The sequence below is a fragment of the Dipodomys ordii genome, unplaced genomic scaffold, assembly GCF_000151885.1.
Source record: "Dipodomys ordii isolate 6190 unplaced genomic scaffold, Dord_2.0 Scaffold11, whole genome shotgun sequence".
NCBI lineage: Eukaryota > Metazoa > Chordata > Mammalia > Rodentia > Heteromyidae > Dipodomys > Dipodomys ordii.
The window spans coordinates 11621845-11642513 of record NW_012267227.1 but is presented as its reverse complement, the minus strand read 5'-3'; the positions used below and the strand labels follow the sequence as shown (position 1 = coordinate 11642513).

The 20669-nt window shown below is 39.8% G+C and overlaps 1 protein-coding gene across 5 annotated transcripts in view; it reads right to left on the bottom strand.

Annotated features, from left to right (window-relative positions):
- Positions 1-3210: 3210 nt before the first annotated feature.
- Gabpb1 (GA binding protein transcription factor, beta subunit 1) overlaps positions 3211-20669 on the bottom strand; it is a 40056-nt gene continuing 22597 nt past the window's right edge. For 3 of the 5 annotated variants that reach the window (XM_013010117.1, XM_013010114.1, XM_013010116.1), the window contains 6 exons: positions 20211-20405; positions 18862-18973; positions 18389-18502; positions 14301-14486; positions 11774-11889; positions 3211-4200 (listed from right to left, as the gene is read on the bottom strand). In XM_013010117.1, coding sequence (XP_012865571.1) covers positions 4048-4200; positions 11774-11889; positions 14301-14486; positions 18389-18502; positions 18862-18973; positions 20211-20405 — 876 coding nt within the window. In that variant the 3' untranslated portion in view covers positions 3211-4047. Of the gene's footprint in view, positions 4201-8464; positions 8581-11754; positions 11890-14300; positions 14487-18388; positions 18503-18861; positions 18974-20210; positions 20406-20669 lie in introns of those variants that run through there. The other 2 variants (XM_013010118.1, XM_013010119.1) reach the window with 2 other exon arrangements.

Here is a 20669-nt window from a genome sequence, read left to right as displayed (position 1 = left end):
GGGCTGGCTTTGAACCGCGATCCTCAGATCTCAGCCTCCTTAGTAGCTAGGATTACAGGCGTGAGCCACCAGCGCCCGGCTAATATGTATTTTCTTATGAAGTAAAAAAAAAATTCAATTTAGACTTCATTTTTATATTTTAAAGATATGGTAAATATAGACTCATCATAGCAAAACAAAAATGAATGCTTTCCTGAATTTAAAAAAATATAAAAATTGCCGAGTGCCAGTGGCTCAGGCCTGTAATCCTAACTACTCAGGAGGCTGAGATCTAAAGATCACAGTTCAAAGCCAGCCCAGGCAAGTCCTTGAGATTCTTATCTCCAATTAACACCAGAAAACTGAAAAGTTGCGCTGTGGTTCAAGTGGTAAAGAGCTAGCCTTGAGCCGAAGAGCTCAGGGGCAGCGCCCAGGCCCAGAGTTCAGGCCCCACAACCAACCAAAAAGAAAGAAAGAAGGAAGGAAGGAAGGAAAGAAGGAAGGAAGGAAGGAAGGAAAGGAAGGAAGGAGGGAAGCAAGCAAGCAAGCAAGCAAGCATAGTGATTAGAATGTCAGAAACTAGATCAAGATTTTCCCAGAAAGCAAATAGTTGTTGGGGGAGGGGAGTGAGTGACTTATAATATTGATCTAAAAATGAAGAGCCCTGAAAATTGTATCCCAATTATAACTGAAGTGAGTTTTTTGTTTGTTTTTAAAGGAAACTCAAGGAATCAAAGTGTCAGATGCTATCTTGTACCTGTGTACATACATCCATTTGGGATACGTAGTTTCCAAAAATCACAAACATCTGGAACCGGAAGCACATCCCAGTGAGAATGGTCCATTTTCTATTGGTTTACACAGAGCAATCTGAGACTGAATATTGTTGATTGGAGAGCTGACGTCATCAGGACTCATGTACAATCGGGGAAAGCAAACATCAAAGCCCACTTCAAACTACAGCAGACTACTTATCTATAATGAGACGCAAGCAGGGTAAATATTAGTTAGTGAAATGACAAGTCCATTCCTAAGTTGATCGGACACGCTGGAAGGATTATTTATTCAATGGTTACCAGTTGAACAGAAATGGCTTTTCCATTTGCTATATAAACCTAAGTACTAATGCTTTGGGAAGCCACACAGATGGACAGCAAAGTTCCTTGCACTGATTTGTAATTTTTATTTGAAAAGTTTCTTTCTTGCTGTATTTTTACTTCTGAGTCAAGCTGGGAGGTTTGCACAGTACACTAAAGCACAAATCTATGGATTTTTATCAGGAAAAAAAAGAACTTTGTTTAGGGCAATATAGAACAAAACAGGACTGTCAGAAAGAAGCCCCTGTAACTATTTCTGTCAATGTCTCCATTTGTTCTGGGTAGGGCTTAAAAAAAACCAATCCTGGGGCTGGGAAGGTGGCTCAGTGGTAGAGCGCTTGCCTTGCATGCCTGAGGCCCTGGGTTCGATTCCTCAGCACCACATAAGCAAAAAGAAAAAAGCTGGAAGTGGCGCTGTGGCTCAAGTGGTAGAGTGCTAGCCTTGAACTGAAGAGCTGAGGGACAGCACCCAGGCTGAGTTCAGGTCCCACGATCGGACCCAAGAAGAAAAAAAAAGATTAAAAAAAAAAAGCCAATCCTCGGGCTTGAACTCTGGGCCTGGGCACTGTCCCTGAGCTTGTTTTGTTCAAGGCTAGCACTCTACCACGTAAGCCACAGAGCTACTTCTGGCTTTTTTGGAATAGTTGATTAGAGAAAGTCTCACATACTTTCCTGCCTGGATTTGGCTTTGAACTGTGATCCTCGGATCTTAGCTTCCTGAGTAGCTAGGCATGAAACACCAGTGCCTATCTATAGAGTGTTTTTGTTTTGTGCTTGTACTGGGGCTTGAACTCAGGGCCTGGATGCTGTCCAGCTTTTGTGCTCAAGGATCTAGCAGTTGAGCCATAGCTCCACTTCCAGCTTTTTGGTGATTAACTGGAGGTAAGTCTCATAGACATTCCTGCCTGGGTTCAAACCTTGATACTCAGATCTCAGCCTCCTGAGAAGGTAGGATTACAGGGGTGAGCCACCAACACCTAGGCAAGAGTTCTTAAATTAATCCTCAAATCTGGTGTAAGTAAAGCTTCTAAGAAGCAACTAAGATTAAGCTGATCATTCACTTTCCTATATTAACAACAGTGTGGATAACCCCAGTGAAAGAACTAACAAATCCCAAGAAATCACTCAAAATTTTAGAATTGCAATAGAAACAACACACAATAGCTCACCTGGAAAGATATAAATTAAATAGAGTTGTAACTTTTCTTCCTCCCCTCAATTCCCCCCCCCACCTTTTTTTTTTTTTTTAGACTAGAGATTGAACCCAGAGGGTTTAAGCCTCCAGCTTTATTTTTTGGCCAGTCCTGGGGCTTGAACTCAGGGCCTGGGTGATGTTCCTTCTTTTGTTCAATGCCAGCGCTCTACCACTTGAACCATAATGCTACTTTCAGGCTTTTCTGAGAAGTTTTATTGGAGATAAGAATCTTATGGACTTTCTTGCTTGGGCTGGCTTGGAACCACAATCTTCAGATCTCAGCCTCTTGAGTAGCCAGGATTACAGGTGTGAGCCACCAGCGACCAGCTGAAAATTTTCATGTGTGGAGGAAAATATAATCAAATCAGAAGTCTACACTGAACATATGTGGAAAAGATATTTAATTGTAAAATAGAAAAGTAGGCCAGAATACAGTTTTAAGGGCAGTTGCTTCTTTATACAGCATAGGTAATCTAGAGGGGTTTTAGGGTTCAACATTTTTCATAAAGCAATAACACATTAAAAAATAAAGCAAGAAAAAAAGAGGGGGCTTGAAGGTATGTGTTACAAAAAAAAAAAAAAAAGAACAGTCAATCCGTTTCAGGTCCATATAGTGTGGAATTCTAGAACTTTCTGAGATCAAGTCCCACATTGAGCTGTGACAGGGAAAGAGGGAGATTTATCTCTAACACCACTGTGGTACAAAAAGGTTTTTGTTCTACATACAAAACCAAATATTTTTTTTTTCCATGAGAATAATTTCCTGGAGGGAGGGTGGGAAGAAGGGAGATATGTCCATGAAATATATTTTAGAAATCCATATGCATTGAGTTTTGCAAAAGCATTATTTTAAAATCCAGTGCCCAAAGTGCTTTCATGTGTAAACCATGATGAAGGCACAGAATGCAGGTTCACGTCCCCACAATGAAATTAAAATTCTCTTTGCAATTTGCAAATTCAAGTTTACGTGGTAAGCCGCTCCTTCTGAAGAACATTGTCATTCCAATAAAACCAGCTGCTAGCTTACTTACTTTCAATGACCTCTAGACTAAAAGGGTATTTTTTTTCTTCCGGAAATTTGCATCATCTTTGTGGGGGAAAAAAAATACTTATGCATGGGATGCATTTTGAAATGATAAAACGTGCAGAATATGTACAGACAGAAAAAAAGCTTAAAAAATATTGGCTTCATATACATGTCAATCTACTTGGGCATAGCTGAAATTGAACAGATATAAAAAAAAATCTTGCTTTCTAAAAAAAAAAAAAATGTTTTCAGAAAATCTGAGACAACTTAAAGTTGTACAGAGATTTCCTGGGAGAAGTTTTCTCTTCATATAGAAGTTTAAACCTACAAAAGTATTACCAGCATCGGTCCACCATAATTATATAACATTTGGTCTAATCAACAACGATCACCCTTAAAACTGTTCTGCTTCTGAGAAATTAAGGTTTTTGTACTAAATTCAAAAAGAATTCACAATAACAGTGACTTATTGTGGTTTTTGGATCTCTTAAACAATCTTTATCAACTCATTTGAAACTGTAAAAAAAAAAACCAACAAAAACTATTTACAGAATTCAGTTTTAAATACATTTCACAAGTTCTCTAGTCAAGTTTTATGTTACAAGAATTCAGAGCTCATGGCTTAAGTCCAATTATCAATAATCTGTAGTCTCTGTTCTCCTGGGTTTCCATGACTCTACCCTTAGAGGGCGCAGTTCCAGATCGCATTCTTGACCAAAAAGTAAAACCGAACTACATGTTCATTTCTACTAGACAGCTTCTTTATTTGTCTGAAGACGGGTCATAGCTTCTAGTTTCTGTCTGTAGGCCTCTGCTTCCTGCTCTTTTTTAAGAAGTTGCTGCCGATACTTCTGTGCTTCTCGATTGGCTTCATCCAGCTGTTTCTGAAGGGCTTCTCTCTCCTAATTAAAAAGAAAAAAAAGCTTTCCTTTACTTTTTGCACAAATACATTAACATACCTACAAGCACGTGCCCTTCAAATAAATAAAACAATCTGCCTTTCCAACCAGTAATTACACTCATTTGCACTTCACATTAGGAAATATCAATTGCTTTTTACTCTCAAGGGGATTATTTTGTAATTAGAAATAAGAGTAACAGAAGACACACACATTGGGGACCTCTACTTATATATACCCTATAAAAACTAGAGAAGAGTTTGAAAAGAAAAGATACAACCATACCTCTTTATGTCTCTACAGGAGATGCTTTCATCTAAAGGTATCAATTAAGAAATTGCATTTACACAAATAAAAAAATAAAAAATAAAAGAAATTGCATTTACTAGTCGGGCGATGGTGGCTCACGCCTGTAATCCTAGCTACTCAGGAGGCTGAGATCTGAGGATCGCGGTTCAAAGCCAGCCCAGGCAGGAAAGTCCGTGAGACGCCTATCTCCAATAAACCACCAGAAAACTGGAAGTGGCGCTGTGGCTCAAGTGGTAGAGTGTGCGCCTTGAGCTGAAGAGCTCAGGGACAGGGCCCAGGCCCAGAGTTCAAGCCTTACAACGACCAAAAGAAAAAACAAAATAGCATTTACTGGCCACCTATTATATGACAAAACATGGTGTCTTCTACAAACATGCCTCTTAAATATGAAGCCCATGTTGCAGCTGAGAAAAACGGCACTCAGAGATGAGGTAGCTTTCCCAAAACTGCACTGTGAGGAATTGGATTCATGTGCCTCTACTACTAATTGGTTTTTCCTTTCCTTTTCTTTTCCAGTACTAGGGCTTAACTGAGCTTCCTCCCCTGGCCCTCAAGGCTAGAATTCTACCACTTAAGCCATGTCTTCACTTAATTTTTTATTTTGTTTTGCTTTGCTTTGTTTTTACTTCTTCTAGCTAATTGGAGATGAGGACTCCAGGACTTTCTGGCCTAAACTGACCAGATCCTCATATCTCTGCCTACAGAGTAGCTAGGATTACAGTCACCTACCACATTTGCCCAGCCCTATTACCTTTTTTTTGCGGGGGGGGGGGGGTAGAGGCAGTCCTGGGGCTTGAACTCTGGGTCTGGGCACTATCCCTGGGCTCCTTTCAATCCAGGCAGTACTCAACCACTTGAGCCATGCTGCTACTTCGGGATTTTTCTGTGACTAATTGGAGATAAAGGTCTCACAGACCTCCCAGCCTGGACTGGCTTTGAACTGTAATCCTCAGATCTCAGCCTTCTGAGTAGCTAGGATTACAGGTGTGAGCCACTTAGTGCCCAGCTCCTATTATTCATTTTAAAACTATCTTCCTCTACAATAGTAAGCAAGATACCTCACATCTAAGATTAAGAGTGATGGTCTAGGGCTGGGAAGTTGGCTCAGTGGTAGAGCGCTTGCCTTGCATGCCTGGGGCCCTGGGTTCGATTCACCACATAAGCAAAAAGAGAAAAAAGCCAGAAGTGGCACTGTGGCTCAAGTGGTAGAGCGCTAGCCTTGAGCTGAAGAGCTGAGAGCTGAAGAGGCCCAGAGTTCAGGCCCCACGGCTGGACCCAAAAAAAAGAGTGATAGTCTAAAATAGTGTTCCCTAAGTCATACCATTAAACAGACCAATAAAATATTGCTCTGTAAACTGAAGGGCAGATGGCCCCTGCCTGTAATCCTAGCTACTGGAAGTGAAGCTGTGGCTTCCATACAACCTGGAGCAAAAAAAAAAAGCTCAGATAAAGAGTAAGCCTTGAGTTCAAGCCCCAGGACACAAAACAAAAGACTGCTGCTTATCTCCCAATTTAAGCAACGCCTACCCAGATGCCTCGGGAACAACCCTGCCCCTCTTCACACTACAATTCCGAGAAAGGTGACTGGCAAAAAGACCACAAGCCTCAGGTAAGCAGAGCTTGTTGAACACCAATGGATAAGGAGAGAGGATGGAAGGCAGTTTCCCTACCAGCCAGAGTGCTCTCCGCCTTGCATATTTTTAAAGTTCACTTGTGTTGGGTTATGCAAGGTGGTTCATGCCTGTAATTCCAGCTACCCTGGCCAGCCTGGATCAAAAGGTTAGTGAGATTCTATCACAGCAAACGAGCAATGTAGGCTCCCACCTGGAACCGCAGCTACAACTAAGAATAGGTAAAATGATTATGGCCCCAAAAGCCCTGGGAAAAAAAATGTTTTTAAATGAAAAATAACCTGAAGCAAAAAAAAAAAAAGGCCAGGACTGTAGTGGTAGAGTGTCTGCATAGCAAGCCAAACCCCAGTACTGCCAAAAAAAAAAACACACTATACTGTAATGTAAAGGGAATAATAGTCCTTTTTGCCTATTAGGCCAATAAAAGATGCACATACAACATATTTTTGGCTTTATCTAGAAAGAGGGCTGGGAACGTGGCTTAGTGGTAAAGTGCTTGCCTAGCATGCATGAAGCCCTGGATTCCATTCTCAGTACCACATTTAAAAAAGAAGCCGGAAGTAGTACTATGGTTCAAGTAGTAGCATGCCAGCCTTGAGCAAAACAAGCTCAGGGACAGCACACAGGCCCAGAGTTTATTCCCAGGACTGGGGGGGGCGGGGGGAGGAGAGAATCACTGGGCTATCCTTTGTACACACTAAAAGCATGATTGAAGAACACAAAAATTTTAAGTCTTTTCATTTTTTATTTATATCTCAGTAATTCAGGTTTAGGGAGGAGATCTGCCAGGTCATTTTTAAAGCAAACAAAAACCCTGAAAAGTAGAAAACATTGCTTATTTTACTTAGAAAGCCTTTGTTACTTTTTGTCAAATGTTTACTGACATACATTTACATACAAGACAGTTCTTTAATGGAACAGGAATTTGGCTGTTTTTTTTTTGTTGTTGTTGGTGGTGGTGGTTGTAGGGCCTGAACTCTGGGCTTGGGCGCTGTCCCTGCGCTCTTCAGCCCAAGGTGAGCACTCTGCCACTTGAGCCACAGTGCCGTTTCTGGTTTTCTAGTGGTAAATTGGAGGTAAGAGTCTCACGGGCTTTCCTGAAAGGGCTGGCTTTGAACCATGATTCTCAGATCCCATCCTCCTGAGTAGCTAGGATTACAGGCCCGAGCCACCAGCGCCTGGCTGGTTTAGCTTTTTTTTTTTTTTTGGCAGAGCTATGGATCGAACTCAGGGTCTTACACTTGCCAGAAAAGTGCTCTTTCATCCACTGAGCTAAATCCTCTGTTTCTGGTTATCTTAAATGGTGCTTTAGAGAGCACTTATCTGGGACAATTTTATCATTTTAAGATATTCAAATCTGTATTTTGTGTTAACTATTATAGCGATTTATCTTCTACCACATTTAATGAGCATTTACTCTAGGCCCTCCATTGTACCAAACCTCAAGCGTATCCTCATTTAATCCTTGCAACAATTTTGTATTATAAGTACTATTATTTCTCCTTTTTGTTTAATTGATGGGGAAGTTTGAATAGCTTGAACAGAATCATACAATCAAAATTTATAAAATACACTCTAAATTTGGTTCCAATCTCATATTCTGTGTGTGTGCAAACGCACGTGCACGCATGCGGGTGCACGAAGTATTGGGGCTAGCGCAGAGGGGCTTAAGCCCTCACTTGACTCTTGTTCACAGCTGGCACTCCATGCCTTGTACCATTCCTCCACTTCTGGTTTTTTTGCTAGTTAGTTGGAAATCTCAGCTTTTGTCTGGCTGGGCTGGCTTCAAACCAGAATCCGCAGATGTCAGTCTCCTGAGTAGCTAGGATTACAAGTGTGACAGCCACACATCCAGCTCTAAATGTATTTTAAATTTAACTTTTTGTTTTGCTTTTTAAAAAGTAGGTCGGGTATGTGAACCATTTCCTTGTATGTAAATTTCAGTTTTCTTTTTTTGTGGTACTAGGGTTGCCTTGCTAGGCAAGGGCTCTACTTAGCACCATGGAGCTAGGCTCCCAGCCCAATTTTTCTAACCACTCTGGATCAAATATGATAAATATCATCTTATTTTTAAAAATAAAGCACTCTTGAAATACAGCCCCACCCAGGCCTTTCCAACTTGTACAAAGGCTGCTTTCTGGTTTGTAAAGTCAGAACTATTTCTATCTGGCTTTCTGTACAAAATTGTTACTTAAGAAATAGTATTGTATAAATGTTTAAACTCTGGTAGATCAAGAAGAAAGAGATTAATAAAAGGCAGAGATTAAAAGGGTGCCAAATAAAACATTGTAAAAAGTTTACAGAGATTTATTTATTTGTTTATTTCTTTGGGCTTTTTGAGACAGGGTCTTGCTATGTAGCCCAGGCTGGCCTGGAAATCATGTGTCTTCCTGTTTCAACTTCCCAAGTGCTGGTATTACAGGTGTGCACCTCTTCTCCCGGCCTAGAAGTCAATTTTTGAAACAACACTAAGGATCTCAATGCATTCTTGGTTAAAGAACACAAATATTTCATTAAAAATATATAAACATGGTTGGGGGGGAGGGAGTAGTTCAGTAGCAGAGTGCTTGCTTGCCTGCATTCATGGAACCCTGTGTTTGATCCCAAGCACCTCACACACACACAAACACAAAAGTCTACTTTTTTAAAAAAGCTGGACACAGGTGGCTCATGTTTGGTAATCCTAGCTAAGCAGGAGGCTGAGATCTGAGGATTACAGTTTAAAGCCAGCCTGGGCAGGAAAGTCCAGGAGACTCTTATCTCCACTAAACCATCCGAAAACCAGAAGTGGTGCTGTGGTTCAAGTGGTAGAATACTAGTCTTGAGCTGAAGTGCTTAGGGGCAGCGCCCAGGCCCAAAGTTAAAGTCCTACAACACACACACACACACACGCACACACGCACGCACGCACACAAATACAATCTCAAAAAACCCAATAAAATATACTAAAAACATCTCTGTCACTACCTCCACAACTAAGAAAATGTATTTCATAAATTCATGTAAATACCTAAGAAACAGGGACAATCTATTCCTTATAAGGTACTCATTCATTACATTTCTCCCTCAAACATGCAGAAAGATTAAGTTCAATTTGGAATAGGACAATGCTACATATTTATGGAAGAAGTCTATGAATAGTATACTTCCTCCAAAAAAATACTTCCATACGGTACTATCAAAACGTGAGAGACTACAAGTTAGTCTTTCTTCCTCGGATCTTCCCCACCAAATGCACTTGATTTCCTGCACTGTCAATACCGCTGATGAAATTTGTAATGTATTATCTCCAATTTAATTTTTCCAGATCATGGCAAAACTTTTCCAAAGGTGACTTGGAAAACTCTAAAATATAAATAAATACATAGCACCTCCTCACTGGTAGTCAGTCACTCTGGTAATGGGGTACAGGGACACAAGAGAGAAAAGCCACATGCTAAGTTATATCTCGTGAGCTAGTTTTCCATTACTTTTGGACCATATAAACTCCTAATGCTATCTTGGGCCTTGCAAGAGGTCATCCAGCCTCTTCTTACTCAATGCCAGTGGGTCACCCCTAGCTATGACCACTAAAAATACCTCTACCTACAGGCAAATGGCCTTAAGGTCAAAACTGTCCCAGCTGCAGATTGCTGCTTTACAGAAAATTGAGCAGTATACGAGTTTGCCCCCAAGGTAACATTGGTCATCTGCGAATACACATTCAAAAGCATGGGTTCATGTATAGGAAAATGATTACCTGGTTTGATGTACACATTGGAGGTCATCTCTTCATCCTGTAATTCCAGCCTGCCCCTACCATATACACTCACTGTGTCAAAGTCTCTGCAGTAGCCCTAAAAGGTCATGTGACTTTGACTTGAGAATTTCCATGATTTCCATGACCAGAAAGTCTACTGAAAACCAAATCACACTAACAAAACCCACTGCTCTTTATCTCAAGCTAAATGCCATCTCCTACATAGTTCCTCCCCCATGGTCCTCCTCAATTATATTTCTCAGTTCCTCCTTTCTTATTTGTAACTATTCTTCTTAATCTCTGAAAGACTCTAAAAGAGGACTCAGTCAGAACTTGGGAGGAAACAGCAATTTTCACAGATTATTAATCAGTAAAGGCACAGGCTACACACTCATTGTTTAAAATACATAACTTTTCAATGGAATAGGCTTACATTTAATAAACATTCAAGAATTTTAAAACGCTTTATTACATAGTAAAGCAATTTTTTAACCCTATCTGCCTGAAAAAGATCATCTGACAAATCAGAAACAAAGAGCATTAAATAAGTATAGTGACACTGTTCATGAAATGAATTGTTAGTTTATAAACAAAAACTATAATATACATCATTTTAAGTTTGGAAAAAGAAAAAAGAAAACCCACACTCAATAACTAAAGTTGTAATTTTACCAAACATTTTAGTTAAACTATTAATCACAGGTTTGGTTTGGTTTTTGTGCGTTTAGTCAGGGTGTTTGCATGTAGCTCAGCCTAGCCTTAAACCAGCTCTCCACCTGCCATAGCTTCCCCCAAGTGCTGGGATTGCAGGCACTTGGGGGCCTTTACTAGCTGAGCAGATTCTTAACTCAAAAGTGTTATTATTTGTGATTAGGGCCAAAGATGTGCTAATCTGATACTTAAATGAGAAAGATATACTCTAATTGTTTTTTAACCTTTAAGTCTTTTAGTGACTTAAGAATTTTTCTATGATAAGCAGAGCCTTCTTAAATATTCAGTAGATTTATTACATAGATCATGTACTATGATCATATGTAAAATACATATGTGGAATTCTCATGAACCGGGAACATACTATTCTAAATTATCCAATATGGGAGAAAAACAAAAGTGAGACTCAGAAAGGTAAGGTAACCGGCGTCAAAGTGGACAGGTCAAGATGTGATATCTAAACCCAGCTTATTTGGTTTCAGGTTCCATGATGACATAGTATTTGCTCTTGTAAATTTACTCAGCAGTGACTATTTTCATTTGATACAAAATTATAAACTCAGGGAATATAAAGTTATAGTCATATAAGTAAAAAAAAAAGAGAGAGAAAGAGAAAAAGAACACCTGTGAAGCAACTATCGTGTGATTATAACACAAGTTAGTCTGAGACAAAGGATAAAAGTCAAATCCTATCATACCTGTAAGTTAAGTTCCTTAAAGGATTAAATAATTATCTATTGCTTTTAAAAACATGAGGGTCTGAAAAGCATCAGTCTTCTTTAAGAAGACCCTCAGCTCAATTAGGTATCTGCAGTGTATTTTTGAAAGGAAAATCATATATCGTAGTATTTCCCTTTAGTGCTTTGTGAAAATGGTATGTACAGAAAGCTCAACAGAAAATCAAGGATGGAGTAAAAGGACCAAAGACATACAGTGTTACTAGGATGACAGACTGTTACAAACAAATTCTTCACTCATGCATTCATTCATTCAATATTTATTTATTGAGGGCTTGCTATATGTAGAAGGCAAAAAAAAATAAACAAAATGATAATACTATGTACTTTCATTCTGCATGAGAACACTGTCAGTAATAAATATAAATGACAAAAAAATAATAAAGAAAAATTAATGGAATTTATTTTGGATGACTGCGGCAAAACACACCGGGTAAAAGACTCCTTACTTCTATTTCTGCGGACTCCACCCGGTTTTCAATTATTTCGATACACTGTCTCTTAGCTGGCGGCTCTTCACTTATGACAGTTTCTTCAGCGATGTCAGTGGCTGGTACTGTCAGCACTAAAATGAAAAGGTGTACCCATTAATTCATTCTCAGGCAGGCTTGGTAGAGACAGACACGCCTTGACATTGGCAATGCTACTCATCTAAATAAGTACAGTCCAAAAATAATTAAAACACCAACATTTTATAATGGCGTCCTTTTCTTCTTCACTTTCTGGTCTTACTGAAATCCATTTGCTAAAGTATTTATTTAGGTTTATACATAATACATTCATTCATATGGATCAAGTCTCATGTCTACCCAAGCTAATACAGATAATAGGTTATATGAATTTCTTATCTATTATTATATTAGTTTGTGTGAAGACAAATGTGCATATACATTCATTCAGATATACACGTTCCCTTGTTCTTCACTGGCTTTTTTCACTCCCTATGATTTCCTATATTCATACAGAGAGCTTTCCTATACCTGCATAATATTCCTTCATGTGAATAGAACATTAGAAAAAGCCCTTTGTAAACATACTACTGGACTATGGTCTTTGTTTCAGTGGTTTTGTAGCTCTTTCTATAAATGTGAACAATAGGAAAAGCTGTTCTCATACAGCAGCATAGGACCATGTTAAATAGTAAACTAGGAAAATCCATTGTCTGCTGAGTTTTTTTGTTATCAAAAAAAATTTTTTAAAAACCTGTCAGTTAAAATTGTAAACAGAAATGAAAACAATAGTAAAACTAACGCTAAATAAGTGCAATGTAATTTAAAGCATTAAAGATCTGGAGTATGAAGTGGTTTATTTCTTTTTATTCATAATATACTTACAATTAACTCAGAAAGAACTGAGAAATTCTATTTGTTTCACTGAACTGTCTGCATACTGCATATATTCATGTTAGCTATGCAGTTTTAAACTTTGGATGGTTTTGTTGTTTTGTTTTGGGCAGTCCTGGGGCTTGAACTCTGGGCCTGGGCACTGTCCCTCAGCTCTTCAGCTCAAGGCGAGCGCTCTACCACTTGAGCCATAGCACCACTTCCGGTTTTCTGATGGTTAATTGGAGCTAAGAGTCTCACAGACTTTCCTGCCCCGGCTGGCTTTGAACAGTGATCCTCAGATCTTAGTCTCCTGAGTAGCTAGGATTACAGGCCACCTATATTTATGTCATCTGGACACAGATAATAAACTAAACACTCCTAGAAGGCAGCCATCTTCAAGTCCAAGAAAGGCCTCAGAAGAAACCAAACCTCACACATCCTGATATTGACTTCCAGCTTCTAGAACTATGAGAAAATAAATTTCTACCTTTTAAGTCACCCAGCCTCTGGTATTGTGTTACAGCAACCCAAGCAAACTAGGAGTCTTCGCTGAATGACAAGTTATGTTTACCAATTCAATCAGGAAGAACTGAGACTGCTACGATACTGGAGTCGTGGCTTTTAGGGTTTTTCCCCCCTCATCATTTCAGCATTAAGATCAGTCTACAATGCTGACACTGGTGGCTCACACTTGTAATCCTAACTACTCAGAAGGCTGAGATCTGAAAAAGCCAGAAATGGCTCTGTGGCTCAAGTGGTAGAGCATTATCCTTGAAGGACAGTGCCCAGGCCCTGAGTTCAAGCCCCAGGACTGGCAAAAAATAAATAAATAAATAGATAAATAAATTAGTCTACATCATGTCAGGACTTGCAGACAATTTTATATCTATCTGCTTAATATAAGTATTTTGAATGTTTACATCTTTCCAAATACTTAGAATTAGTACTTCAAAACTTTCTGCAAGCCCTGGGCCTAATCTAAATCTTGGACCTAGAAAATCTTTCTACTTAAAAAAGTAAGCTTATTATCGGGCTAAGCAAACAAAACTAGACAATTACAGGGCTGGGACGGTGGCTCAGTGGTAGAGTGCTTGCCTTGTAGGCATGAGGCCCTGGGTCTGATTCCTCAGCACCACATAAGCAGAAAAAAGCCAGAAGTGGTGCTGTGGCTCAAGTGATAGAGTGCTAGCTTTGAGCTGAAGAGCTGAGGGACAGCGCCCAGGCCCAGAATTCAGGTCCCATAACTGACTAAAATAAAAAAACCTAGGCAATTACATGTGTTGTAACAGATTACAAAAAATATAACTTGAGCTGGAGCACCTGTGGCTCACACCTATAATCCTAGTTACTCAGGAGACTGAGAATTAAGGATCATGCTTCAAAGCCAGACCAGGCAAGAAAGTCCACGAGACTTATCTTCACTGAAGCACCAAAAAAGCCAGAAGTAGGGCTGTGGCTCAAGTGGTAGAGTGCTGCTATCCTTGAGCACAAAAGCTCAGGCACAGCGCCCAGGCCCTGAGTTCAAGCCAGGACCCGCACAAACTAGGTATGTGTGATTTGAGGCCAAAGTGTATGCTTTGGAAAGACGTGTCAATTGTTTTTTGAGAGCTGAGAATAAAGAAGAAACATTATGGAAAGGTCTACCACCCACCTTGCTGTCCGTCTGGCATGGTCACGATGATGGGTTGTCCTATCCCACTGGTGGGGATAGAGTGCAAATTTCCCAGCTGAATTCCGTCGGTGACTATCGTGATGACTTGCTGGCCCCCCGAGCTAACCACTTGCTGAATCGCTCCATCCACAGATTCTGCGGTGACCACTTCCTCCGTGGCCACAACTGGAGTTAAAAAAATAAAAAAATGGAAAGGAAATATCAGCAATGACACTAAATAGCGTGACCAGAAATTTATTTTTGCTTTCTCTGTTTCTTTCCTGCACAGAACAACTTTAACACAGTTTTGAAAGCAGGTCTTCATGGTGATGGCCATATCTATTAGATACAATTGGTAATCACTGAGTTCCAACTACCTTTTTATGACTATGTGGAAGAAAGCAATTTCTTTTAGTTGCACGGGGTATAAATATGACTAAGTCATGACAAAGGTTCTATCTGCCTAATGATATTCCACAATTCAAAAGAGAACTTTGAATATGGTTCCATTCTATTCATATTCATACAGGAGTCAGCATATACCATAATATCCCTTTTGGATTGACTGAACAAGGGTTGCTCTGATAAGCAGAATGCAGTGAAGAATGAATATATGAACATTTACATAAATAAAATCCCCAGGGGCTGGGAAGGTGGCTCAGTGGTAGAGCGCTTGCCTTGCATGCCTGAGGCCCTGGGTTCGATTCCTCAGCACCACATAAGCAAAAAGAAAAAAGCTGGAAGTGGCGCTGTGACTCAAGTGGTAGAGTGCTAGCCTTGAGCTGAAGAGCTAAGGGATAGTGCCCAGGCCCAGAGTTCAGGCGCCACGACCAGAACCCCCCCGCCAAAAAAAATTATACTCTCTCCAATGAATGATCCAGTATATAATACTAGTATTACTGTAAAATTATTTTGGTACTGATTCTGTCCCTGAATTTTTTCTGCTCAAGACTGGTACTTTACCACTTAAGCCACAACTCTACTTCTATCTTACAGATAAAAGTCTCATGGACTTTCCTGTAGGGCTGGCATTGAACCTTGATCTAGGCCAGCCTCTTGAGTAGCTAGGATTACAGGCATGAGCTACTAATGCCCTATTTGGGCTGCCTTTTTTAAAAAAGCAAGGCACTCAATGGCAGCAAAGGGAGGGAGGGAATGAGAGGGAAAGAGGGAACAGCTGATACTAAGCAAAAGGAAAGAAATGTACATATAACCCAATGTGGAAGAAATAACTGTATTGTCAAAGCTCATAGAATTCACAAACTTTATAGACCACGATAAAGACAATTTGCCCCATGAAGGTTAGAATGTGCTTGTGTCTTTAACTAAGTATCCCTTATCTCACAAGACTATGAAATTTGTGAAATTTATGGAATCACTTAATCACAATTAAAACAACAAAAAAAAGCAAGGCGCATATGGGGACCTTGGTTTCCAACACATACTTTTGGCAACAGGATGGGCTTCAACTGTATAAAGATGTTACCTGATAACCAAACATCACAATACAAGCTGCTGAACACTCAAAATGCCAACCACCTTTGTGTTGAGAGCTTTTGTTATTCTTGTTTGCTATAAATTGTCACTGAGTTTTGCCACCAGGCACTTAAGAAAATTTCAGGAAGGCAATTATAAAAAGAAATGTGCAACATAAAACTATATGCACTAGCAACTACCAGGGCTTTCAAGCACATTAACTGTGGCTTTGATTTAAAAAAAAATATCCATATGAAAAAGAAATGTTTGGTGGTCGAATGCTAACTTCAAGTAGTAATCTTTTAAGGCATGACCATATGGAACGTATTTCTGAGATCACACACAATCAAGGCACGACACAAGAACTTTCATCTTTGTATTATTAGCAATGGATGTCATTAAAATAAGAGAGTTCTTACCTTTCATCTACAAAGCTTTCTTTTTAAGTTATGCAATGTAAAGTATTTAAGAAAAAAAATTAAAAAGAAACCAATTACAGAGAAGACAGAGTGGCCCCTCAGAAATGCTAACGATCACCCCCAACAGTGAGGTGAGATGTTGACACACGTAAGACTAGAGACCCTAAAACCTTGCAGATTTAAAATTGATAACAATATATTCTGTTTTCCCTCTGGATAAAAAGCAACTGTAATATCCTAAATATTTATTGGTCTAACTCAAAAGTTAGGTTACAATATATCTACGATCTTTTGTTTGTCATGATTTTTTAACTGAATACCACAAAACTGAAATAAGGCTGGGAAGAGAAGTATCTGTTTTACAAGTTTTTAAATTGTATGTAGATATAAACAAAAAACAGAAACTATGTTTATTGAATAAAAAGGAACATTTCAAAAGTATGCCTGCAATCATTAAATTGAAATTAAAATCAAGCAGCAGCAAAAACAAAAACCCACACATGGCCCAATAACTGAAACGGTTAAAGTAACTTACATTACCTTGTTTTAGGAAGGGACCAAAAAACCAATACATAGAAGTACCTGATTCAGTTAAATGAAATGGCTTGAATTAAAGTAAGTTGTATTTCTTTCTTTCTTTTTTTTTTGCCAGACCTGGGGCTTGAACTCAGGGCCTGGGCACTGTTCCCGAGCTTCTTTTGTTCAAAGCTAGCACTCTACCATTTAGCCCCAGGAACACTTTTGGCTTTTTCTGTGTATGTGGTACTGAGGAATCAAATCCAGGGCTTCATGCATGCTAGGCAAGCACTCTACCACTAAACCAAATTCCAGCCCAGAAGTGCATTTTCTTTTTCCTTTTTTTTTTGGTCAGTCGTGGGGGCTGAACTCTGGGCCTGGGCACTGTCCCTTAGCTCTTAGCTCAAGGCTAGCACTCTACCACTTGAGCCACAGCGCCACTTCAGGCTTTTTCTGCATATGTGGTGCTGAGGAATCGAACCCAGGGCCTCATGCATGCAAGGCAAGCGCTCTACCACTGAGCTACCTTCCCAGCCAGAAGTATATTTCTTGAAAGGCTCCCTTCTGTTTCACTCCACATATGGGTATCACTGAGGTAGCCCAGGCTCTCTCAGAATCCGCTATGTACCCCTTGTTTCCCACTGAACTCTCCATCCTCCTGCCTTAGCCTCCTGAGTGCTGGGATTACAGGTATGCAACATGGCACCTAATTTGAATTTTTGAAATTTTTTAATTAAGAACAATTTACTAATATAATAATTAAAGCAAATACTATTTTAGAGACTAGGCATCTTTTCTTTAATTCTAGCTACTAAGGAGGTGGAGATCAAGAGGATTAAACTTCAAGGTCAGCCTAGGCAAAAAGTTAGCAAAACCCTATCTTAACCAATAAGCTAGGCATGGGTCTCGTGCCTGTGATCCCTGCTACCAGGGAGGTGTAAATGAAAGGATCGTGGTCTAGGCCACACTCATGGACAGAAACGTAAGGCTCTATCTGAAAATACCAAAGCAAAAAAACTGATTGTAAAAATCCCAGTATCAGCCAGGCACTGGTGGCTGACGCCTGTAATCCTAGCTACTCAGGAGGCTGAGATCTGAGGATCGCGGTTCAAAGCCAGCTCAGGCAGGAAAGACCATGAGACTCCTATCTCTAATAAACCACCAGAAAACCGGAAGTGGCACTGTAGCTCCAATGGTAGGGTGCTCGCCTTGAGCTGAAGAGCTGAGGGACAGTGCCCAGGCCCAGAGTTCAAGCCCCATGACCGACAAAAAAAAAAATCCCAGCACCACCAAAAATATAAAAGAAGAAAATTATTTTGGATAGGTATAATGTAAGTCTTGTTATCACTCTAATTGAATATCCAAACATCAATTTATAAAAAAGTTCACATATATTTATTTACTTTATTTTTTTAAAAAAGGGGAGGGAGGAGGGCCAGATTTGATCAACAGACATTTTCTGTACTGTTTTTAAATTTTAAATTCTTGCCAAGACTTAATATTCTTGTTTGTATGTTGAGAATTTGTTTTGTGAAATAGGGTCTCACTATGTAGCCAAGGCTAGCCTGGAACTCTCGATCCTCTTGCCTCAGCCTCCCGAGTGCTGGAGGCATCTACACCCACAGCCAGCTGAAATGCGCAACTTTTAATAAACACATCTGGACCTGTTTTACTAACCTGGAGTTTCTGAAGAATTGGACAAGGGAGCAGATGCTTCTGCTAAGGCAGCTAATGTAGCTAATACTGATGTGGAAGAGTTTCCGAACTGAACGGCTGACACTCCCGTTTCATCTAGGAGAAAAGACAAAGTAGAGGAGTTTTCAAGGAGCTTGGCCCAAGGGCTCTTTCTCAGGTTCTAGTTTACCTCATTCAAGTCTTAAGGGAAGCTGGAATGGCTGTGTTTGTTTTTGAGAGCTAACACAGTAGTACACTTTGCAATATGGCCTTTCTTTAGATTGTTTTATCTCAGAGAAATGCCTCTGGCCAATACCAAAGAACACTAGAGTGGCTGCTATCATCTTACCCTCATTCTCCAATAGTCCTTTCTTTTGAAAGGCTGAATACCTGCTGAGGCATGAAATGCCAACATCTATATCCTCTATACATCTCAATACCTGTGGTCTTGGGTGAATTTTCTGAGGATACCAGACCTGTTAGGTTCACGACCCCTCCAGGGCCGATGATGAACTGTGGTGTTGCAGCATGGATGGTCACCGTGTCAGGACTCTCTGGGTTTGTGTTGATTTGGTTCTGCATTGCAATCTAAGGAAGAGACACCAGAGTGTTAGCAGAACCCGGGGCACAGGTTCTCTACTGCAGCAGAAATACACACCCAGAGTGTATCCTCTAAGAACCACATATCATTGTCTATGGGAATACTGACAGTGTAACGGTAGCACAAGGGTATGAATTTAGAAGTGGCGCTGTGGCTCAAGTGGGAGAGCACTAGCCTTGAGCACAAAGAGGGTCAGGGACAGCACCCAGGCCCTGAGGTAAGCCCCACATCTAACCAAAAAAAAAAAAAGGATGAATTCATACCTTAAGGTTCCCCTACTCTACCCCCAGTGAGAGGTTTTTATAGAGCCCACTATCATTGGATACTTCACTGCTCAGTAGCAACAGTAATTGTTTAACATTAAATTACTTTCTCTACTATCTCAGGCAATATATGATAATACTACATACATAAAGCATTAGCCTTTCCAATTAGTTCCTAGTCTTCAACCCGCTAGGTATAAAAGAATGAGAAAAAGTCAAACTCATTTTCCTAATATAACACATCTCCTACATGAATTTCAATGAAGGTAAAGGATATTAGAGGAGAGAGTTCAGTCTCTTTTGGGAAAGAGGACAAGGAGGTACATGAGAAGAACAGTAAACAAAAGAAGATAATTGATATCTATGTTATCTAGTTGAAGAAAAAGAGAAGTATTGCTGCTTACTTAAAAAGAGCAAAAGTAGGGCTGGGATGTAGTTCAGTGGCAAAGTACTTGCCTAGCAAGTACAATGTCCTGGGTTCAATCCCCAGTACCAAAAAGAAAAGGGAAAAAAAAATTCTACAAATCCTTCTTTTTTCTTTTTAAGGATGGTAGAAAATAAAAGAAAGAAATTAGATGATAAAGACTACATCCCAGAGGCTGGGAATGTGATTCAGTAGTAGTATGTTTTCCTAGCATGGACAAAGCCCTGGGTTTGATTCCTCAGTACCACATAAACAGAAAAGCCCGGAAGTGGCACTATGGCTCAAATGGTACAGTGCTTTGAGCAAACGAAGTTCAGGGACAGTGCCCAGGTCCTGAGTTCAAGCCTCAGGACTGGAAAAACAAACAAACAAACAAAACAAAACAATCGTGAACCCTAATGAGCACAAGAAGTGAAAGGAAACAAAGTCTGTGCAAAAAGAATCGAGTCCTAACTGCAGAACCACTGGCTTTAAATTATGAAAGACAAGAGACCCATCCACCTTTTGTATGTTTTCTGAAACTGAAAGCCAACTTACCTGTAAAATCTCTGCTAAGTCTTCATTTCCATTGTCTATTGAAATATCAAATGCAGTTTTACAAAATTTACTTTGTGTGTGTACGTCAGCACCATATTTGATTAGAAGCTCCACCACTTCTTGATGATTGTGCTCCGTGGCCCAGTGCAGTGCAGTCATCTTCAACATGTCTTTTGCATTCACATCAGCACCATGCTGCAAAGGATTTCAAAGGGATGGATAAATACAACAAGAATGCCCGGTTGGAAAATTTTTGCTTTAAAACAAGAACAGACAGCATAATTGGCTCCACATAACTAAAGAACATGAAATAACCCATTAATTTTATGTGGTTCCGTGTTGAAACACTATTTATAAATAATTATGTATTGATAAATATATTGGGTTAAATAGTAAAGTTAAGGTTTTTACTTTTGGGGATGTCAGCCAGGAAGAGAATCTAGAATAAAACATGGTTTG